Here is a 24,609-nt window from a genome sequence, read left to right on the forward strand (position 1 = left end):
TTCATCAGCTGTAAGTGTCGAAAGGGGTATTAATTCAATGTAGTTTTTGATCGCCTCTCCATCATATGGGGTGGTGCTCTTATAAAGCTCTGCATAGTAATTGCAAAAGTAATTGTTAATCCCCACTTGAGTGTACATATGTTCCCCATTATCAGACTGGAGTGCCACTATGGGTAACCCCCTTTTTGCTAAGTTAGCTAATCACGCTAAAAGGGTCCCAGTGCAGTACCGCTCAGCGTGTGTGCGATCCATATAGTTCTTATAATTGTAACAACGCAGACTGTCAACTAGCTCAGCCACTTTCTGCTTCTGATCTAAGATGACCTGCTCGAGTTCTGTCGGTCCTGCCTTTGAATCTCTAATCATCAAAGGTTGGATTCTGGCTTTGTGATTTCCTGTAGTATCGCGCCCCTGATGCCTATTGATGTGGCCATACAATGTCCTCGAAGTACTGTTTTGAATGCTTCCCATTCTGCCTGAGGGGTGGAGGCTGATCCTGCGTTGTCTTGGAAGTATTGCTCTATTTTAGCGCCAATATAATCCCTAAAGACTTGGTCTTCTAGCGATTCTGGTTTTAACTTCCATGTCGGAATGCGTGCTCTATAGTGGGACCAATTCAAATGGAGACTAAGCGGATTGTGATCCGAGATTGTACGTGTCAAGTACTCAGCCATCTTGATCTGAGTGGTTACATTAGGGGTACACAGGAAGTTGTCTAGGTATACGTGGAGGTCGTGTAGACCTGAGAAGAAGGAATAAACCAGATTTTCTGGATATATGTTCCTCCAAGCCTCTATCAGCCCCCATTGTATCTGCCTGTCCGAAAACTCGGGCCACTCTGTATACCTGAGAATCTGGTAGTTGGGGGGGGGAGTGACCTAATAGGAGATCAGCCATGCAATTAAAGTCCCCTACTAAAATAGTTGACCGTTGGAGGTGTGGGGTTAGGAGCCCGACAGTTTCAATAGGAAGGTGCCCTAGTCGGTGTTGGGGGTGTAAATGTTTATTACGGTTATTGTCTACCCTCTAATCTCCCTGTTGTTACAATATAGTGTCCCTCTGGGTTTGTTGTGCTACTCATGGGTTGGAGTGGTATCCCCGCCCCCATCCATATCAGTACTCCCTGAGTGAATGCGGAGTATGTGGTCTAGAAGGCTTGGCCCCACTATCAATGGTATAAGGCCAGTCCCTCTTTAGCAGTTAGGTGGGTTTCTTGTAGTGTAGTGCTATGTGCATTCCCTGTCTGTTCAGGTAGAAAAAACACTTTGTACTGTTTAGGCATAGTGCACATTCCCCAGATGTTCCAGGATAATGTTTTCTACATTTGCATTGCAGTTGTTGGTTAGGATGGTGCGTGTGTATACTTCCACGGGGTTCCCTCCTCGTCACCCCAGCTCCAGACCGGCATGTCTTGTAGTCCTCATGCAAGCAGTATAGTACACCCCCACTCAGTTGTTTCCATTTTAAAAACCAATTTAACAACCGGTAACAATTAACCCAATTCCCTTTCCTCTGTACAAACAGGCAGTGGCCCTCCATCCAAACTGAGCAAACAAACTTTGAGAATCAGCCAAGAATCCACCGGTCAAACTAAGATGAGGCTGGTTGCAAAGAGGAGTTACCCGCATATTTTATTCCAACCAGCATTTGCAGGAGAACTCTATAATACCACTTCTAGGGGGGTTCGACATATGGAAATGCCTCTGTTTTTCAGTTATAGAAGGTTAGTACCAATGTGGGGAACTCCCTACAACTTGTCTTGTAGTGAGTTACCTTAAATAAGTTCATCTGCTGTCCTTGGAGTGACTTTTGGTAGTATCACACTAGAGGTTTCTGAGGCATTAGAACTACAATCATAGTCTGCGTTGTCCATGGCTCCGTCCATTATCGCCTACGGAGGGGCAGTGTTCAAGACGCTTAGGGACGCTACCACCTCCATTACGCTCTGTCTTTCCAGCTGTGCTTAGTTTTGTGATAGGGCTATAGCAGTGTGAGGTCTGCTAAGTCTTCGCTGCCGAGAGCGCTGTAGTTCCATGTTACGAGGTTCATGCTCAGGGCTCTTGAGGGATGTTGTTCCAGTCAATCCCACACTTCTTGAGGGGTTTGGAAGAAGTGTGTTCCATCCGTTGCCATTATTTTGAGTGTCGCTGGGAATAACATTCCGTATCTGAACCCCGATTGTCTCAGTTTCTTTTTGGCTTCCAGAAACATGGATCGTCGGCATTATACTTCTCTGGAAAAGTCAGGGAAGATCTGGACTTTACTGTTTTCCACCAGGACTTCCCATTTGAGACAGACCTGTGCCAGTATATTGTCTTTATAAAAGAGGAGCTGGGCTACTACAGGGCGAGGTGGAGATACCAGGGGTGGTGTCTTCGCTGGTACCCTGTGTGCCCTTTTCAATGCATAGTACTGGGACTATCCGCTCTCTCTGGTAATCCTATCAGTCCTATGTTCATGCGGCGGGAGCGATTTTCTGCATCCTCTGCCCTAAGTTGTAACATCTGAATCTTCTGTTCCGTGGTGATTAGCCTATTTTTCATGGAGGTGAAAGTGATGGGGACCTCAGCCAATTCGTGCTGTGCTGTAGTGACTCTGTCAGCTAGACGATAGTGGTCATCTCTCAAGAGGCCCAGGTCTGCTCACAGGGTATACATTTTTGTTTTCTGGAGTGTGGGGGCGCACCTTGTCATATTGTTTCCTTCCTGCTCCCTCGTTATTACGGGCGAGGGCCCATGTGGTTCTTTGAGGGAGTCATCAGGATCCCTATCTTTCTTTTTCGCCACTTTTACCATTTATATTGGTAGGGAGGGCTTCTACTAGGAAACTATTCAAGGCAGAGGTCACCCCTGAGGATAGATTTTGCTCTATTGCAGTAGGTAGGGGACATTAAAGATATGTCCTCCGTGGTTTATTGCATTAGGCTTCAACTGTGCTGCAGGATGGGGTGATTTTCCGTCTCCTCTGTCCCCCCTGATGTCATTAAAATCTGGTGGCATCAGTTGGGCCGGGTGAGGTGGCCTCCTACAGTGCTCTTGGTTTTAGGGATATATTGTTAGGTGGGAGTAGGGTAGACACACAGCCCGCAAGCAGAGCCACAGGCGAACAGGCTCATAGTGGGGCCTCTCAACTCTTGGCGATCGTGTGTGTGCTCAGATGATGGACTCCTGGATCGTATCTGGCTCCAGGGCCCCCTTAGGATGGGTCCCCTAATATGCTAGTCTCTATGTGTGCATGTGTGGTATGCTCAGCGTACTTGTTGAACCCCAGGTCCCCAGACAGGCCTCAAAGCGATAGGATAGCTCTGCACCGGACCTTTTCAGGCTGGGGGCCAGAGTAACCCTCCGCCTGTTGACTCCCGGACTGCTTGCCCCCACCCGACTCACTGCGCACCACTTCTTGGTGTGTCGGGTGTTTTCAGTCACTCCAAGGCCGCTCCTTCCCTCCTCCGATTTTCTGGACAGGCCCGGCCATGCTAGGCATCAAGGAGGCAGGATAGTTCTTCATGTGACCCACTCAGGTCGATCCCGGGGCCGATTTTCACCTACCCGACTCACCGTGCACAACTTCCCGGTGAATCATGCGCTTCCATGTACTCTCAGGCTGCTCTTTCTCTCTGCCGGCCACTCGGTCGATCTGCGGCATGGGCTGCTGTTGTCCCCTCTCAGGTGGAGTTCTTTGGGCAGTCCACCTGACCCCCTTGTTACTGTTCTGCCCGTATGTTGGAGTCAGGATCGCTCCGCTGGCTTCCTCGTAGGCCCAGCTGCGCGTGCAGGTCGTGCGTCATTTGTTACAGGGCTGCAGCATTCCTATCCATTGTCTTGTGGGGGGAGAATCTCCACTCTGCACTGCCAGCCCAGTCAGACTTCGGGGCCACTCAGTGCGCTCAGGTTGTGCAGGACTCTCATGGCTCAACACTGATTATCGTGCATGCAATCTCCCTTGGGTGCTGTCTCGGTGGTTAGTGTGGGGGAGCCATAATCTTGTGGTTCCTGGGCCAAGCGTTCATATTAAGTTATTAATGGCCTTACAGGACCCCAAAGTCTCTGTTTGCACTGCAGGCCTTGGTGGGTCACCTCATAGGGGAACTGAGCCCCCCCCCCAGTGACTTTAGGGAGTCGGGATTTTGCTGGATGGCATACTGGGGGCTGGAGCTTTGCAGGATTCTGCCTACTCCATCAGGCCTGGCCATGCCCCCATCCTATAGTCATATTTGCAAAACTTGAGGCAACAGAATTTCACATTTCAGTCCCACATATTTCCTGAAACACCTCATTGCCAAAAGAAAATAGTTCTTATTCAATATTATCTTGATCATTTCCATAAGCATGTTTACATGATCCATTTTAGATAAGTTCTCTTTCCCAATGCAAATACTTTTTGGAGTGCATTTTGTGATGTGGTGTAATCTGTTTAGTAGTAGTTTTTGAGAGATTAAGGTTTAAAATGTATGCATATATAGGGATGTGGAGCATCTGCACATCCAACAGATCAAAAGATAAGATCTATTTGGCAGTCACAACATAAACAAAGATGTTGTGGTGGCAATTTTAAGACTTGGAGACTCACGCCTTTGTCTTTGAAAAAGATTTCAAAAACATATAGGAGGCAAGGCAGGGATACCGTGACCCCTTAGCCTGGCAGTGTGGGCCCTTTTCAATTTTAATCCCCCCCAGGTGGGCCGGACTGGGGGGGCTAGCTTATTTTTTTTAAAGGATGGGGGCATGCAGCCCCCTCTCCAAGCCATTACATGGCCTTGGGACCCCACCCTGGGGCTTAAACAATTAAAAAGTGCTGTTTGTTCCCTGGTCACCCTGGGCACCCACAGCAATGAGAGGCCTTGGGACTACGTGAGGAGCACCAAGGCCTCTGCAGCCCGCAGGCTCCTCTTTCTGTACCCATCCCAAGTGCAGCGGAAGCCAGCTTCATTTGTTTCCTCCTGCCTGGCAGGCGTGGATGTCTTTCTTTTCTTTCTGCTGCTGTTGTACGGGCGCAAATCTGTGTTGCCTGCCTGGGACACGGCAGACAGGGAATTGGATTTCTGTTCTGACCATGCTCTCCCAGGCAGGGAATATCTCAGTGTCCGGTGAAAGGGGTATCTGGGACACTGCTGCCATCTGGCCATATTATTACTTTGGGAGGGGGCACCTATATACTGAGGTATGGGGTCCCATTGGCCTTCCAAGTGCAGGCCACCACTCCAGTTTAAAAAGTAATAAGCCATGGAGGATAGGGTCCATGGGGCCTTCCATACCTCAGGGATGGGGGCCGGGCACCCTCCCATTAAAAAAGAGATCAGTAACAGGGGATGGGGCCCCAAACCTGTCCCAAAATAAATAAATATAAAGCAGAAATATTAAATTAACAGAGTAGCCACGGGGTCAGGTACAGGGCAAAACTTCACATTAACAAGACCATAGAAATTCAATGGAAAAAACTAAGGTTAAAGTGATGTTATAGTTAGGAATTGTAATGATACCTTACTTTACATTTAGAAAAACCTTAGATATTCTAACTATAACATCCCTTTAACCTTTGTTTTTTATTGAATTCCCATGTTTTTTTAATATAAACTAAGGTATTTACAATTCTTACCGCTAATGTCACTTTAAACTTTGTTTTTTCAGTGAATTTCAATGTTTTTAATGTAAAGAAAGATGTCCATCGCTAGGAGAAGTGCGAAGTTGGCACTATCCCCCAGCTGTGCACAGCCTTGTCTCAGTGTGCCACGTACAGTTGGGCACAGAGCCTTGGCACAGTCTAGGTCCTGTTCTGAACCCCCCCCCCCCAAACGGGCAGCCTACACCTGCAACAAATGGCCTTCAAGCATGACAAGCATGTGGTTGGGCACAGGGCCTGGTCTCAGGCTAGGCCCCGCGCCAAACTCCACGCAGGTGCCCAACCCTACACAGATCACAGCTGACTATGTGATGTGATGCAACAATATAAAGGGTGTCATTTGAAGTAAGGCAGACCTACTGACTTTATCAAAGGGTCAGAATACCCAAATATAAAAAGCAGGCCTACAAGCTTTATCAAAGGGGTCAGCATGTCAACATATATAAAGCAGACCTATTATCTTTGTCAAAAAGTCACCAATAATTATAATCAAATGCATTTTTCATATGTTTACAAATTGCAATGTTTAATAAAAATGATTGTGATTAAATGTTTTAAATAAAACCTTAAAAAAAATTACACATGTCTGAGTAAGTTTTTACTATTTTTCAGACCACAAAATGCAGCCACAGAACCAATGCCACATGGTCCCCGTAAGCCAGCTGAAGAGTATAAAGCTCTACTTTGGAGTGCTTTAATAAAATAAGGAAAGCTCTTCTGGGGTCATAAATTCAATGACCCAGGCCACATACTATACTGTATTTTAATGTTGCTGAGAGGCGGTTGTGTGTCCTGCAGCCCACCACAACATTAAAAAGGTTGGTGTTGCCCCTTCTAGACACACCACCAGGATAAAACAATGTAATTTACGCATTATGGAGCATTCCCTGCTGGAGCAGTGAATATAAATGACTGACTGCTGCCACTCAATTATTATTGTGTTTTTCTTTTTTTATGGGGGCTCTGGTGCCCACCCAGGAAACTAACAGCCTCCAAGCCCCTGCCAGTTCCCCCAGACAGCACACATATCAGGTATAGACAGAAGCCGGCCACACTGTTTGAACCATGGGTGCGCCTTGCCCACCAGGGGCACCCACATTTTCTTTTATGTTGGGGGCTGCGGAGGTGGGGGAGCCCTGCGGCGCCCATGGCCCCAGCCAGCACCCTCTGTGGCTCTGGCGGGAGCTGGCTCCATTCCTTTGTGCCTGCCTGTGCAGGGCAGCTTTTTTTGTGTTCCTGCCAGACGGGAGCAAATTTATGTCCCCTGCCTGGGAGAGTGCTCCCAGGTAGGGTACTGTTGTGTCCAGGGGAATAGGATCCCTGGGGCACTGCTTTATTCTGGCACTTGGAGATGGGATCCCTAGGCCAGTGAGCGGAACAGGAAGGGGGGCCCGATGCCCCCTCCTCTAAATTTAAGGATAAGCCCCAGGGGATGGGGTCACCTTGGCATCTATAACAGGGGGTCCATGCACCCCTACCCTAATATTGAAGAACAACCCTGGAGGATGGGGTCACAGCAATTAGCCCCTGGGGGTGAGGTCCTCAGAATGCTCAGGGAAGGGAGCCGTATGCTCTTCCTACTTTAAGTATAATATCTGGTCAGTGAATGGGGTACCTAGGGACATTTGGAGGCTCGGAGGGGGCTGCAACCCATTCTGAATAATAAAACTTTGCACCTCCCTTTCCCCCCCCTCCAGGCCGTGTCCCACGCTGGGGGACTTTGAAAAGGGCAGGAGCTTGCCCTTTTTTTGTTTTTTTTATCTTGCCGCAGGTATGCGGATCATCCTCAAATCTGCGGCAAAACTTTTTTTAAACAATTCCCCTTTTGATTAAGGTGAGAGGGCCATTTGGGACACCCCACACCAGACCTGGGGGGGTGAGTATCCCTAACTAACCACCCTCTAATTTATTTTACTTATTTTCACTTCAAGGACTGAGATCCAGAGTCCTAAAATGGCTGCCATCACATCTTTCTTAATGTGGTGACAGCTAATCAGATCTTATCATTAGATCTGTCAGCTTTGCAGACACCCATGGCGTGAAATAGACATAAATTTTAAACCTCAATTTCGCAGAAACTACTGAATGGATTTACATAAAAAGCATGCTTTCTAGACCAAGATCTAGATTTCTGCCAGTTTTGGTGTAATTTCATTTATACGTTTTTGTCCCATCACTGTTCACTTTACCTATGGCCAATTGCACAGGGAAATGCGTTTTGTGAACCCCTCTTTTTCTCAGTCCTCGCTTGAAGGATCACCCTGAAACTTTCCAGGAAGGAGCTACAGTGGATGAGACCTTCTTTAAGGAAAGGTTTGTGAATATTCATCAAATGGTGCCAAAGTTGTAAACAAATCAAAAAATCAATTTCTTATGGAAATGTGGTCCACACTATAACTACACTGTAGACACTGCCACTGGGGTATGGATGGTATTGAGTGAAAAAATGTTCTTCCAGTTGAAAGAAACACAATAAAGAAAAATATTGGTACCTTCCTAAAAATCACTTCCAGTGATGCCACTGTCTTAAGGAGAAAGAGAGATAGTGGCAGAGAGGACAAGATATGGAAGGAGAGATAATGGAGAATCGATTAAAGAAGGAGAGAGAGAGACCAGGAATAGAGGAAGAGATGTAGGGGTGAGCTGGCAAAATAAGGGAAGCAAGAACAATATTTCAGGACGAAGAGAAGAAGAGGGAGAGGGGAAGACAGAGACCAGGAAGGAGAGAAAGGGAGAGACAGGCAGAGTGGTAGAAGGGAGGAAAGAAAAAACTCAGCTTGGGAGAAAGTGAGGGAGAAGAACGTAGGTGAAGAAACAAGAAGGAAAATTGTTTTTTCGACTCTGTGTTCAACATAATGTGTTCCCTTGTGGAAAGAAGCCTTGTTTAAAGAGAATGAATGCAATTAAGCAAGAGAAAGAGGTAGAAAAGAAGAAAGAGATGGAAAGAGGATACGGGGATATAAGAGGAGAGGGAAAGATGAAGGCAGAGAGAGGACTAGGGACTGGAAAGGCAGAGAGGAAAAGAGTGTGTGAGAGAGAGAGAAGAAAGGAAAAAGGTTTGAGGATATCATTTGGGATGGCTGGAGCACAGAGGGACGGAACCTTTTATAAGCAGGATTTGTGAAGAGTGCAAACATTGTAATTAGAACATTATTTTAAGAAAGTGATGGATTAACTGTGGCAATGAGTGGTTGATTTGGCATGATGCACAAGAGAGAGGGGAGAAGCTGCAAAGAGGAGAGAGAAACAAGTGAGAGAGAAGGATGAGTGACAAAATGAGGGCGAGAGAAAAGGGGTAGAGAGAGAAGAATGTGAGAAAAGAAATGGAAAACTGTGAGAACAAGAGATTGACAGAGAAGAGAGGGAGATGACGGGAAGGAAGACAAAGACGGGAAAAGGCAGAGAGGAAGATGGGAGAGAGAGAGAGAAAAAAACAGAAGAAGAGAAAGTGGAAGGGGTTGAGGAAGAGGAGAACAGCAAGAGAGATGAGGATAGAGAGGGAAATACAGATAGATTGAGGTGAGGGAGAAGCAAGAGGCAGTGAGAGAAGATGGATACATTGAGGGAGAGAGAAAAAGAAGATAAAGAGAAATGGAAAGAGAGAAGGTCAGAGCTAAAGACAGAATGAGAGACTTAGAAGAAAGAAAAACAGGGAAGGCAAGAAATGGGAATGGAGAGAAACAGAACTAGAAAGAGAAGAGAGTGATAGTGTTGGAATAGATGTTTGAATGAAGACGGAATTTGGAGAAAGGGGTGAGAGAAAATTAGAGGAATAGAGAATTGTGAGGAGCGAGAGTAGAGAATGGAGAAAAAGGCAGACCCAGAGATAAAGAGATAGAATGAGAGAGGAAGAAGAAGTGAGGTAGAAAGAATAAGAGATGAAGAGGGGCAGAGTGAGAGAAAGACAGATGGGATAAGTCAGCAGAGAATGAGAAAAGGAGAGAGGGCAGATGGATGGAGAAAGCATGAGGGAGGGGAAATGAGGAAGGAGAAAGGTGACATACAGATCTGAAAAGTCAAACGTTGGAGAGGAGAAAGCGAATGAAATAGGAAGAGAGAGTAAGATAGGCTTATGCGAGTGAGGTAGAGAGATAGAATAAGAGGGAGACAGATCTACGGAAAAAGCAAGAGACAGGTGTGGAGAGCTAGAGAGAGAGAGAAAAAGAGGTGAGAAATAATGCTGAGAAAGAGTGGTGGACAGGATAGAGATTAAGAGTAGGTAACATGAAGACAATGGGAAAGAGACAGGAAAACAAAACAGGAAGTGATGCCAGGACACTCCTACGGAAAGATTCATCTGTCCTTAGAGGAACACAATACCTATAGAGAAGAGTAAACTCTTCTTCCAAGCAAAGAGAGTGCGTCCCCTGGAAGAAGGTGTGACCTGCTTGAATGGTGGACCTACAACCTATTCTAACCTATTCATAATCCAAAAGACTGAAAGCAGTTGCCATTAACAACTTCTCATCTGATCTACTACACATTCTGTCCCTGCCTAAGTAATGAAAATGAATACAGGACATAATGCTTAACACTATACTCTTACAGTTCGACTACGTTAGACCTGGCCCTTTTTGCAGGGTCACCCCCAAACTTTTTGTCTTCCTCTTCCTGTTTTTGTGACCTCTTTTTGTTTACTTTAGGACTCGGGGCACTTTACCACTGCTAATCAGTGCCAAAGTGCATGTGCTCTCTCCCCTACAACTTGGTACAATTGGTTTACACCTGTTTGGCTTATTTAGTTTACCTGTAAGTCCCTTGTAAAGTGGTATAACACATACCCAGTGCCTGTAAATCAAATGCTACTAGTGAACCTACAGATCAGATTGTGCCACCCACAGATGTAGCCTTTCAAACTTGTCTCAGGCCTGCCACTGCAGGGCCTGCATGCGCGGTTTACTGCCACACTGACCTGACCTGGCCTCGGGCACAAGGAGATACCTACTGGAGTGTGGTCACCGCCACGACCTGGCTGAAGAACAGGGAGGAGCTTCCTTTAGGCAAGGACCAATGCCACTCTGAGCTGTGAGTAGGATGGAAGCCTGTGGCAGCTGGAGGATCGTGCCCAGGCTCGCCAGGAAGCAGACCTTTGTTCCTTTGGTAGAGGGGCACGCAGGTGCCTCGTCTGCTGCCTTTGCATCCACCTCTGTATTACTGGACCACATGTGGTCTTGGACCAGCTCCAATCCATCCCTCCCAGCACCCATTGTCTCCACTTCAGAGAAAATGAAGACAGCTGTCCGATAGGCCCCAGAGGGCTCTGGACCCACTGCGACCTTGGAGCAGCCCTCCTGGGATGGAAGAAGGCTGAGAGGAGATTTGCTAGATACTGTGGGGAGCCATTGAGGTATCCCTCCTCACTCCCCTAGGCACGGAGCTGCGGGATAACCATATTCTGTGTAGTGGGCGTGCAGGCCTGGCCAATTATCCTCGTTTCACCAAGGTTCAGAAAATCTACTCTAATGCCGCTGGTAGGATCGCAGAGGCGCTGGATCTTATGTATTGTGGTTAGTGGTGGATTTTAGGGGCTGCCTCTGAACCAGGTTTCATTGCCTGCAAAGTATTTATGGCGGATAGCGAAATATGATGTTCCACATGTTTTCCCCTAAACTAACTGCTGCCTTTCTTGGCCTGATGTTATGATGAATGTCATTTTAGTTCTGGCATTGTCAAGATAACACATACTCTTTCAGGATTTACATACTGTACACAGTACTGGTTTTTATGATGCTGGCGAACATATAAGCTACTGGTTCATATATTTGCACTTATTTTAATTGCCTGACAAATGCCGGTTTGACAAAATAATTACTGATTTATGTTGCTTTGGTCTATGATGTTTATACAATACAGTTTATTTTTATATAGCTTGTTATGAAGCTTCTTTCGTAGTGTATTTATTGTGTCACTAGTGTATATGTGTTGTGCACATGACCCCTATACACATGACCTCTGGGGATAAGCCTACCTGCTCTGTGCCAAGCTACCAGGGGTGAGTACAGGTTATCTTTGGTGTGTAACTTACTCGCCCTGACTAGAGTGGTGGTTTCTGCCTGGCCTACCCTAGCCAACCAGAAACCCCATTTCAAACAGGATGGAACAACCACTCCACATTACCAGTGAGAATACAAAGGGACAAGCCACTATCAGGAACCTGCCAACGGTAGATGCGTTGCAAGGTTTGGTCACATTTTCCTAACCCTGGCATTTTCAATGCAGTTTTTGGGAGGTTAAGTAATCAGCTACTCAGTTCATTGTGCATGGTTGGTAGTGTGTGTGTTTCATAGGGCGGTTTAGGAGAGAGGTATTTTGGTGTTGTGTGTGAGATTCAGAGTTTTTTCACAAACGCTTTGTCACAGAGTTGTTTTTTTGCTAAGCATGGCCTGAGGAAGAGAGTTGTGTGAGTGATGAAACCGCATTGCATAGTGTCATCAACGAACCAGATGATACCGGTACACACACCACAAACCACACACATATTCAGTGGTCTAAAACGCATAGCAATGCTCACGGACAAGATCCTTACAGCAAAACAAAGTACAAGAATAAAAAGAGTCAAATGATTCAAATAAACTAGTGAGGGCTATTTTGATTTCGGTGTCAGCAATCTTAGTTAGATTTACTAACTGTGGTGAAGTAGGCCCTGACCTTTCCTTCTTCACACTTGAGAAAGAAGCATCTCAACACCACATTCCCTGCTCCAAATATCACATAAGATACTGTTTGAGGAACCCAGTTGCCTAGAATGTACATTGTAGTTTGCCTGCTACACACACGTCCTACTGATCATATGCACGGCTTATACACAAGATGCAAAGATCACAGACAAAATCCACCACTCATACTCGCATCTCACATACAAAGAACACTGATTACACTTGCTCTTTACACACAACACCCACCAATCATACTCGCATATCACAGCAGATTCACAGAGCATACACCTCACACACAATACCAATTGATTATTCTCATGCATCACACACTAGACCAACTTATCATAATTACGCATTACACCCTGGCCCCACCAATGATACTTGCATTTTTACAGAAAACACACACTGATCATACTCATGCTTTACACACAAGAACCACAGATTATACAAGTACCCCTCAGACAAACTCTACTGTTCATGCTTGCACCTCACACACAAGACCCACCGAACATCTTCTTCTAGCCTCACAAACAAGACCCCATCATAGCAGTATGTTGAACACAAGATCCACTGATCATCATCACCCCTATATACAAGAACCACCAATTATACATAAACTTTGCACAGAAGACAAAATGATCATACCCATGCCATCACGAAAGATCTATGTAGCTCAGTCATACACACAAGACCCATTGATCACTCTCATACAGTCTGGTGGAAAGACACGAGACTAAACCTCCTACATAGATAAGAATGCAGACAACCAATAACAAGCTGGTAACAGTCTTGAGGACAAGGAGCACCCATAGCGAGAACACATGTGCACATTAAAAACACACGAGGAGCAACGAAATGCACACAACATTAACAGGTATAAAACTTGCTAAGGATTCAATGTTGCTATGTGATTAAAGGTAAGATCACTCTGACAAGAGTCACGTGAAGGTTGTAAACCTGAACCTCAAATGACCTCCAGTAAAATAATCTATCACAAGGCCCTCTGAGACACTGAACAGTGCCAAGGGACAATGGAAATCACGTGCAGTGCAGTGTAGAGAAACCATGCAGCATAACATAACATAAGTTAGAGAAGAGGGCAATGTCACATTCTTGGAGCTACAAACCTGGCTACAAGCCCTGATCAAAGAGGATTATGTGGTATGAATTATTTGGGGGTTTAGCCTGTCCAATATTTTAAAATATATGCGAAAACTTAGCCTAATGAAAGTAGGTAATCGCTTTACGCCCGAGCTACGCAAAGGCTTTTGTCACAGTGACACAGGAAAAGTCACTTTTCAACTGTATCTAAGTAAGACTGTTGATCAGATAAGTAAATGAAGCACCTTTGAGGACAACATTTCAGATATTTGTGTGTCTTCTGTCCCTTGGTACATATCTTTACTGGTTCCGAGGATTTCGCCTAAGGCTCGGGTATAATGTTATTATGGCTGAGTATGAATGTGAAGGGGCCACCCTTAACATTAACAAGATAATAAATATGGCTTAGATTAGCTGCATAGTGCAGGGATCCAGGTCTGAAGAAAGCCGTGGACCTCATATGAGGCCAGTGAGATTCTTCTGAAACACGTCGACCAGCAGGATAAAGGACCACTAATTATCCTCATTATCGACTCCACAATCCCTATACTTATGCGTGGGGAGTTCTGCACACCTGTAGGCTTTGCAGTCACAGCGGAGTATGAGTGCAGAGTCGTAAAACTCCAGACGTAGTTTGTGAACACCAAAAAGTAGTACATTTACACAAAAGTGTACGTTTAACTCTGTGAATAAGGTCCTACGCTTTAATATCTCCATAAATCCCACCAATAAAAGTATCTAGGTAATTTTATGTTTCATTATTGGATCCCAACACTGCTAAAATGAGACATACTCCAAAAGACCTCCACCCAAGAGTTCCTGCTATGCTGGGGCCCATCTGCTGCACCAAAATGTTGCGTGGATGCGGAGCAACCTGATGCTGATGTGTGCCTCCTGCGATGGTGAGCGAGGAGGGTTGTCTCCAATTTTTTGAGAAACACACACGATTTATAGAGAATGTTTACAACCCTTCAAATAAAAATGTGGTAAGAGCTTCTCATCCCTGGATTGTTCATTTGATATTGTGGTTTGACTAGGAGCGCCCATGGAGGAAGACTACATTTCTGAGTGTTGTTGGTGTCATTAGCTCGGAACAGGATTCACAGTGACATTTGTCTCGCTTTGATAAATGGGAATCACATTTCTCCAGGGATTCCCAATGTTGTGTTTATCGGTTGGACAGAACTTTACATGTGTGCTGTTGTGCTGAATGTTCCCATTTTCGCCAGAGGTGAAGACCCCTGTGATGTCATCAATGGAATATTGGAGCTGGACCTTACAAGAGAAGATGTCAGTTAGTAAGGGCACCCAGAGAGAGTGGGAGTTGAGATTCCAAGAGAGCCAGGAGCTGCACACTCCATGCAAGTAACCCCAAAGATGCCTTTGTACATGTAGGCCCAGCCTACCATATAAGTTAGAGTGACACCTGGTGCCGGCCTTTTGAGAGACTCTGTGAATTTCCACTAAAGCAGCCACTAAAGTCAATAGGGGAAGTAAGCCGTAAATCCTTATAGAGAAATTCTACTCTTGAGATTGTGAGACAGATTTCAGGGTGTTATCTTATATTTAGCTCAAACCAGTTTATTTGGCAAACGTGCCTGTAGTTATTTTAAAAATAAATCATGAACCTGTATGTTGCTTGACGAAATCTATACTGAACAGCCAAAATGAAAAATGAAAACATAGTTGGGTCAAGCACAGAATTCGACCTTTGCAATTTACTATACGTTGCATGCTAAAAAGGTTAATACCTCAAAGAATGTTTTATACCCACTGGACATGCACTTTGTAAATTTTCTGTAATTATATTTTTACTGATTTGCAAAAATGTAGTGTCTGCACTTATAACCTAAGCAAAGTGGAGTCACTATATTGCTCAGTAGAACTGAATGACAACCAGGTGTGATCATATTGTGGGAGCTGAAGGGTCCAGGCCGACTGAGCCTCAGGCACAGAATGAGATCCCCATCTGCTCTGTTACAAATAGTGCCTGAAAGTAAAATAGAAATGATTCATCATGTTCTAAAATGGCCGCCCCTTGAAAGAGTCCGCGATGGATATCTAAGGGCAGAGCTGAGTCACCACTTCTTAGTAACGCTTCATTCTAGTGTTCAACATAGCACTTTGGAAGGGTGAAGGGACAAGCTGCACAAAGGGTGATAGGTTGGCATTTATCAGTGTCTATGTAGGTGATGCCAGGAACATTGCTTTTTAACATATGTGTGAATTATTGAAGAGCTCTCAAATCTCCCAGGATCATCGCATCTAATCCAGGTTTTTGCTCTGCATCCTGGGACTTGTAGTCCTACGTACGTATCTGACTAATTAATTCATCAATGCAAGTCTCAGAATACAAAGCATGCTTGAGCATGGACATTGTTTTTGGAGCTGCCAGGCCCTCGCACATATTACAAAATAAGTATGATAAATCAAAAATATTTTTTGAACTCAAAAAGAACCCATTGCCATTGTAGACCCTGGGACTAAAGGGAACTACTTTGCGTGGGGATGTGCTCCTTGTGAAAGGGCAGAATGTTATCACTTATAGTGCAGTTAACCAATGTCTGAAATGGGCTGACCCATACGGCCATTGGGAATGCTGTAGTAGGTGGAAGAAAAATGTCAGTGACACAATAGCAGACCAGTGGTTGAAGAGGGCTGACTATAAGTCACTATAAGTAAGAATAATATAGTTGCACTAAACTCAAATGTAGTTGGCTAATGCCAGACCTAAAAAGGTTATTGAGAACTGGAAATACTTCAAAGCTGGATCAATGCCATAAAATAACGGGAACCTCCATGTGCCGTAAAAGAGTTATTTTGCTTGTGATGTAACATAAATTTTAGTATTACCCCTGTCATCAAGTGATCTATGTGACAATCTGTGCATTTTGTTAATCAAAATATTAATAGTTTTGAAGTAAAGTGGTGCACTGAAAGCCATATTAATGTGCATTTAATGTAGAATAGTTACAAAGGTGATATAGCCTTGAAACTTTATATGTAACAGAATAATTATTCTACTGTTGTTCTTTACAATGTTAACTAATAGTGTGCACTAAAACAATGATTTTCAGAAGAGAAATTGTGGAAATATTAGATACAAAATTTAAGGCCCTGTTTCCTGACTGTGCAAAAAATGTTGTCGTCCTTGCTAACATGTACTTTTCTTTCAGACTTAATTCTTATGCGAATGCTAGTTTGGTAATAGATGTTCTATTGTTTTACGCATAGTGGGTCTGGGAACTGAACCTTCAGCACAGTACGTTCAGGAACTGTAAAACTGACTTTGTATACATTTGTTTCAATTCGTATGGATGAGCCCAGATGGAATGTTTTCTACCTGTTGGTAATGGGAACCTTTGTGCAATGTTGCAATCCAGGTCATATGATTGTTTTCCATTGGATAATTACACCTTCTGCGTCATGTGGAGTGATGGATGGCTGAATCATCTTGCACTATGAACCTTGATATACCGTTTCCCAGTTGGATTTGCACCATTCTCTCTTCGACCTCCCTAGGGAGTCTCTCTACAGACCCCACTTCAGCAGTCTTCTTGCCCTTTTCCTTTAGGAGCTGAAGCCCTTGGACTCCAAGAGGTATAGTCCTCCCTACCCCTTCCCCTTTGAGATGCCTTGCTGAGACTTGGAGATCGTTCCCATGACCCAGAGAAGAAGACTCTTGACCGAGCTTCAAAAATGCTAACACCTTTGCTTTTTACTTACTTTCTGCTAACCTTAGTTAGTCATTTATAACCCCAGATTTCCTTTTTCAAAAATCTTTTAGTCCTTTTTGTCCTTTTTGTGTGTTTGACCCAACGTGTAACATATTTTTGCTAATTCTTAGGGTTACCCCTTGCCCAGGTTACCAAATTGTAGAATTTTAATTGCTAAATGTTTAACAGAATTAAACAGTGTTTGCTTCCTCCCTTCAAATATTCTTATTGCTTTTGTGTGTAGGGTTATTCAAGTGTTTAGTCTTTTTGATGTTAGTTCGTTTGAACTTCTTTCGGAGGGTTGTACAGCGTATCATGATTCTGTACCATTACAACCTAGTTTTGAGATTTATCTATGTCACTCTGAGACTTAATTTGTTTTAGAACATTGGAAAGTTGGGAGCTCCATTGAAGACAATGGAGTGCTCCAGGCTTCTAATGATTGGTAGAAGCTGGGACCTCCAACATTCCAGTGCTTTTCACACAGCAACAGCTGTTAGCAAAGGCCTCATGGAGCCTGAGGGGATTTCAATCCCCTCAGGCTCTTTGGGGCATTGGTTATATTTAATAGAACATTCTGGCCTCTAGTGGTGAATGTTCTAATAGCCTGACAGCCCTTCATGGCTGGGCCATATGGGCCATTAAAGCCACGCTCCCTTGTTAAATGCCCTCACCTTCGTCTCAGGCCTTTAACTCTGAAGCAGGACTTTAATGGCCGGTATAGCCTGCTACATAGGGCTAAAAGGCTATAATAAACACCCTTGGACTTTTTCAGACTGGAGTTTACCTTGTGTGGCCACATTGGTCATACTGTTATTTTAAACTGATTAGTTGTGAAATTGATATCTCTGTCTTCACACGCTTATGCTGGGTGAAAAGATCCATTGACCCAGTTAAAGCATAGTCCTGTGAAGGAATATGCTACAGCACTTGGAAGAATTTAGGCCACAAGATTCTTTGATTGCCTCATTCTGTATGTGCTAAAGGGATCATATTGGAACCTACTCAGCCGCAGAACAACATAGTGAACACTAAGCCTTCCATTAAGGCCAGAAGAAAATAATTTAAGTAGAGTCATGGAAGAGGAATGCTGACAAGGCAAACAGTTACACCATGGCATGGGCTCCCCGCAGAGGCAGCACTTGTAACCCTCATCAATGCTTCTAATGCGGATGCAGTGCCCATTATCAGAGAATGCAACTACCAACACGATAGATGTTACTCCCTGGGATGCATTCATCTGCATTGCATGGCAGCACAGAAGGCACCCAGAAGTCCGAGTGGGTAAGAAGATGAGCACTACTTACTGGGCACCCTGTTGATTGCCTTTAGGGGCCTCAGGACTCGCACAGTCCGGATTGCCGACAGGTTGATGTTCTGTAGGTCCAACGAGTATTCCACCATCCTAGAGGAAGCAAGAGAGGACAGTAGGGTTAGATGGGGCCACATGCATGAGAAGTGAGGGGGAGGGAGAAAGTGATGGGGCAATACATGAAAGACAACCATGTGCTTGAGGTGAGAGAAGAGGAAGACGAGAGGTGACATGGGAGGAGAGAATCATGTTTAAGAGGTGATGGCAGAGGGTGAAACAGAGGCAACATGAGCTAGAGCCATGTGCATGTAGGTGAGGGAAGAGGAGCGGCAGGGATGAGAGAGCCATGTTCAAGAGGTGAGGGAAGAGGAGGAAAGAGAGGGGACATAAGCTGAGAGAGACATATGTACATGTGAGTGAGGGAAGAGGGGGCATAAGATGAGATAGAGCCATGTGCGTGTAGGTGAGGGAGGCGGGGCGCAGACATAAGATGTGAGAGACCCATAAAGAAGTGAAAGGAGAGGGGATTTGAAAGAAGAAAGGCCAATGAACACAAGAGGTGAGGGAGAAGGTGGGGGTGAACGAGAGGAGAGAGAAGGAACAAGAGGAGACAAGATGGGACATAAGGTCAGATAAAGGTATGCACGTGGGAGTCTTGGAAGAAGAGAAGGAAAAGGTGTGAGGATGAAGGGAGGAAAGGAGGGAGAAAGAGAAAGAAAGAAGACGAGGTGAGAAGGGATTCGCGAGGGCCCTGTGCTTGGGGAGGTAGGAGAGGAGGCGGAGGGTTACGTAGCCTTGCACATGGAGAGGTGGGGCGTACAGGCAAGCGGCTAGGGACAGCTGTGGATATGCAGTGACGGTATGTCGGGTTAGAGACAGACGTGTTCATGGAGACATAAGGGATCGATGGGGCGGTAGATTGCCCGTGGGTAGAGGGGCGGGTGGGTGCTGGAAAGAGCGAAGGAGGAAGGGTCGAGAAAAGGGGTGAAACAGAACCTTGTGCACGGGCAGGTGAGGAAGTGAGGAAAGTTGGAAGAAGAAGAGACATCAGGGGTAGTGGGTTACTGACGGCCATTTGCATTAGGGTGAGAAGGAACATGAGGAAAGGTTGCATCAGAGGCAGGAAAGGACTGAAGGAAGATGAGAAGAGACTGAGAGCCTCTGGCAGAGTTGTGTGTGGGCCCACTAGTTTCATAGCAAGGGCCTGGGGCCGCGCTTGATGTGCAATGGCACAGCTGAGTGTCGTGAAGGAATCCTTCGGTGAGTGTGGTGATTGTTCTCGGCACAGAAGTCTCTGGATGAACCCCTCGCCCCTCAACTCAGGCTGGGTGGGACTGAGAGGGAAGGCTGAAAATGCCGCTGGATGAGCACTGTACTATCTTTGGAAGGAGGCTGAGAGTCTCCCTCCTATGTGAATATGACAAGCAAGCACAATTCAAAAGGAAACATCTGTCAACAAAGAAATGAAAATTATAACTGTAATGCCATCCAGTTCAAAATTAATATATCAAAGGTTACCAGGGTTCAGAAAATGAATCACAGGAAAAATCTAATTGTATGACTTCAGAAATATACTATCCCCAGAGTAAATGTCAATCCACAAGAATAAACTGAGGGCATTATTGAGTGATGCTGCATTGGTTTTGGAGGGGGGCTAGGGAGGGCGTTGTCAGGAAGGCAGCAATGGACATGCACCTGATCAAAGCTTAAAAACAAAATGATGCACATCCCAACATGGTCTCAGGAGGGCCAGGCCAGCCAAGATTTTACTGCCCTTGTGACAAATTCTTCAGTCTGATTTGGCTGCGAAAGCATAGAGAAGAATAAAACACACACTGGGGCGCTGCCCAGTCCTGCTCTTGAGCACCAAAGCTAGTCGTGCTAGGTTCTGCCCCTCTGATCAAACACAGCTCGGCCCTAGTCTCTCAGATCTAATACTGCATTTAATTGGTTGAGTCTAAGCTGAGGCATCAGCACTTGTATTCATTTTCAATGCAAATACAGTTTTGCGTTCTTTCGATAAATATTTGAGACGAAGTTCCTTTGTGCTGTTAAATTTTCAAGTACAATAGTACCTCCAAAGATCTATCCATCAATAAGGTTCCCTACCTTCTCAGGACACTGCATGTATGGATACACATTAAGCCCAGTGAGCTACTTTGCACACAACAACATCACAAGGTATTTGTTGAGGAGCGGGGAGTCAGTGAATTGAGTTGCTTTCTAAGCCCCCTTCCTTTAAATCAGACCATCCTAAAAAATATAATTCAGCTGGAGACTGTGGTTATCAATTGTGATTACAATTCATATTTTATTTGAATTCTAATCACTTTACCACCTCCTGGAGTAAGCTTTCACTGCTCACCACTGCAACATTTCACAAAAAGGTTTACAAAATGAACAACCCTAGAATCCAAATGGAAGAAAATATTCCTAAGATTTGAAACATCAACAGTAATTTCAATATATATCAAGCCCACCTCCTGCCACAGGACTTGGTTCAGTCGGTGTGTTTTATCCCTGGAAATGGTATGTTATGTGTGTTTGTAAAGTGCACCATCACCACAAGGGCATCCTGGTGCTGAGAAGCTGAGCGTGCCTAGCCCTGCCTACGGAAGGTTGGTTAATTTAAAAGCCAGGTCTTCAGCTTCTAGTGGAATTCAAAAAGAGAGTAGAAGGCTCTGATGTGGAGTCAGAGACTGTTCCAAGCTTTTGGAGCAATGTAAAAGAACTCCCATCCTTCTGATCTGGTTCTGTTTGTGAGCTGGATGCATGTGAGTAGGAGGCCTGCGGAGTGGAGGTGTCTAGGTGGTTGGTGAAAGGAGATGCAACTGCTAAGGGAGTTGGGGCCTAAGTTGTGTAGTTCCTTGTATGTGTGTAGGAGGAGTTTAAAATGAGCAAGGGTGTATATTGGGAGACAGTGGAATTTCCTGAGGTATGGTGTGATGTGAGTTCTATGCATGAGGTGTAGGATGAGTCTGACAGCTGTATTCTGGAGGGCTTCTAGTCTTCAAGTGAGTTGCTTGGTAATCCCGGCAAAGAGGGTGTTACAGTAGTCCATATTGCTGGTGACTAGGGCGTGAGTGACAGTTTTTCTAATGTTGCTAGGGGGACATTTGAAGATCTTCCTCAGCGCATGTATCCTTGGTCATGCCTCCAGGTAGCATTTGAAATCAAGTTTTGCCCAGAACCAGTTTTAGCAGACAGGCCGCAAAAGCAGAGCTTCACTTCTACTGGGCTGTGAGGGGAGATCTTACTTTGGATGGGCTACACCAGTTTACTCTGGAGGTTTAAGGAGTGTACTAGCTCCACCATTGCATCTCAGGTAGTTCTAGGGAGTTGTTTCTGCGTAGAGTCTGTCCTCAAAAGGCTCGAATAAGATGGTCAGGCTGTTTGAAAGTGGAACAGTTGTCCTTGCACAGGGAAGAAGTTTACTGATTAGGCATGAGGGCAAGTCTGGTAGGAAGACAGTGATGCCATCAGCTGCAGGGTAGTTCTTGCAGAAATAAGTAACAGAATCTGGGGGAGGCCTTGTTGGTCGGGAATCCAACCAGGCTTGTGGCGGAGGAGGAGTCATGTTTGGCCACTAAAAACAGGCAGACAATCTGGCATCAAGACTATGCGGAGGTGAATTCAGGATGGAATTGGACTTAAGCATTTAGCTCAATCTGGGGCAGGGGTACTGCAGTCACTACTGGAAGGCTGGAGACACCCACTACTGCAGTTGTCCATAGCCAGCCGGGGTACTCCAATACACAGCCCTGGGGATACGGGCAATGGTGGGATGGTATAGGGACCAAGGTATGGCCCGTTGGCCAAGCCCCATCTCCCAGTGGGTGCCAGGGAGAATCCCTGTATTGGGTAGCTCTTGCATGGTTGTTTGGGGGTTCAGCTGTTATGCTGTCCCAAGTTCCCTCTGTCTTGAGGGGGCAAGTGAGTTCGCCTTGTAAAAGAAAACGTTTGGAGAGACCAGCTGGGGGTTGTCCTGGGTCCAAGTCAATTGAAACAGTCAGCACCACAAGGGCCTGTGGGGTGGTCAATCATGACTCCTTCATTTGATATGAAATTTCATATATTCATGTATTAGCTATGGAACATTTACTAGGTGATTTTATGTATTAGATATGCCCATGCGAACACTATGTTGTAATATACTTATTGTGGTATTTATATGAAAACAAACAATTATTGTGTTTATTGATTGTAATAAATAAATACAGCCGGAGAATGTTCTATTCTCTAATGCAAGAAATTGGCTTGCATTGGGTGCTTCTTGTATAAATTGCCATATGAAGGGTGAGTAATTGTATTTCTGATTGAGAGATGACTGGTCTCGCTTTGTTCCCCCACCTGTGGACAAGGGGCCAAAATGTCAGGTCGCAGGCACCGGAGACAGGTGCGGGCAGGGTTGGACCGGTCAGGGGCAGTGGCCAACAGTGGCCATCTTTTGAATTTTTCTCTCTCCTACGGGGAGGAACTATTGGTTGCTCCTATTGGTGGTGTGGTCGCCTGGGCGGTCATCAGGGGTGGCAGGGCAGGTTAAATAGGGGGCAAGGCTGCCTATATTACACATCTCTGCCTGGGTCCCCCTGATGATTGCTGATGCTGCCCCTTTTGCTTGCTCAAGCACTGGATTGCTTCCTTTTTCCCCACCCTCCCATCCCAGTGTTAAGTCCTCTGGGGGGTACATTTGATCATTGTTTCTGGTCAGTAGGGGCAGAGGAGGAGTCATGGTTGGCCACTACAAACAGGCAGACAACTATGGTATCAAGACTATGTGGAGGGAAATTCAAGATGGAATTGGATTTAAGTATTTACCTCAATCCAGGGCAGGGGTACTGCGGTAGCTACTGGAAGTCTGGGGACGCCTCCTACCGCGATTGTCAGTAGCCAGCCGAGGTACTCCAATACACAGCCCTGGGAATACGGGGGTTGGTGGGCTGGTATAGGGACCTAGGAATGGCCCCGTTGGCCAATGCCCACTTCCCAAACGGTGCCAGGGGGAATCCCTGTATTGGGTAGCTCTGGCATGGTTGTTTGGGGGTAGTGCTGTTATGCTGGCCAAGCTCCCTTTGTCTTGAGGGGGCAAGTGAGTTTGGCTTGTAGAAGACAACTTTTGGAGGGACCAGAAGTGTGTTGTCCTGGGTCCAAGTCAAATCAAGTCAATTGAATCAGTCAGTACCACAAGGGTCTGTGGGGTGGTCAACCATGACTCCTTTTTTTTATATGAAATTTCATGTATTCACGTATTAGCTATAGAATATTTGCTAGGTGATTTTATGTATTAGATATGCTCATGTGAACAGTATGTTGTACTATAATTATTGTGGTATTTATATGAAAACAAACATTTGTCATGTTTATTGATTGTAATAAATAAATACAGCTGGAGAATGTTCTATTCTCTAACGCAAGAAATTGGCTTGCATTGGGTCCTTCTCGTATAAATTGCCACATGAACGGTGAGTAATTGTATTTCTGTTTGAGAGATGATCGGTGTCGCTACGGTCCCCTACCTTACACACTGGGGCGCTGCCCAGCCCTGCTCTTGAGCACCGAAGCTAGTCGTGCTAGGTTCTGCCCCTCCGCTCAAACATAGCTCTGCCCTTGTCTCTCAGGACTAATACTGCATTTAGTTGGCTGATTCCAAGCTGAGCCGTCATCACTTGTGTTCATTTTCAATGCAGAAGTACAGTTTTAGGTTCTTTAGATAAATATTCGAGACAAAGTTCCTTTGTGCTGTTAAATTTTCAAGCACAATAGTACTTCCAAAGATCTCTCCATAAATAATGTTCCCTAGCAGCCGAAGTTGCCTGAAGGCAAATGTAATCAGGGCACCAGTTTTCTTCCTAAATGCAGCACTTAACTTTGGCAGGTCAAAAACCTGAAATTCGCAGTCAGGGGTCATCTACAGTTTGGGTAGCCAACTTTCCATTACCGCTTCTCAGGACATTGCATGTATGGACTCACATTGAGCCCAGTGAGCTACTTTGCACACACAAAGACATCAGAAGGCGTTTGTTGAGGAGCGGGGAGTCAGTGAGTTGCGTTGCTTTCTAAGCCCCCTTCCTTTAAATCAGACCATCCTAAAAAAAAAAATCCGCTGGAGACTGTGGTTATCAATTGTGATTACAATTCATACTTTATTTGAATTCTAATCACTTTACCACCTCCTGGAGTAAGCTTTCACTGCTCACCACTGCAA

The 24,609-nt window shown here is 45.2% G+C and overlaps 1 protein-coding gene across 1 annotated transcript in view; it reads right to left on the reverse strand.

The window, feature by feature from the left end:
- CACNA1I (calcium voltage-gated channel subunit alpha1 I) overlaps window positions 1-24,609 on the reverse strand; it is an 842,691-nt gene that overhangs the window by 408,102 nt on the left and 409,980 nt on the right. The window contains exon 5 of the mRNA XM_069231287.1: window positions 18,400-18,497. Coding sequence (XP_069087388.1) covers window positions 18,400-18,497 — 98 coding nt within the window. The remainder of the gene's footprint in view (window positions 1-18,399; window positions 18,498-24,609) is intronic.

The sequence above is a fragment of the Pleurodeles waltl genome, chromosome 4_2 (assembly GCF_031143425.1).
Source record: "Pleurodeles waltl isolate 20211129_DDA chromosome 4_2, aPleWal1.hap1.20221129, whole genome shotgun sequence".
NCBI lineage: Eukaryota > Metazoa > Chordata > Amphibia > Caudata > Salamandridae > Pleurodeles > Pleurodeles waltl.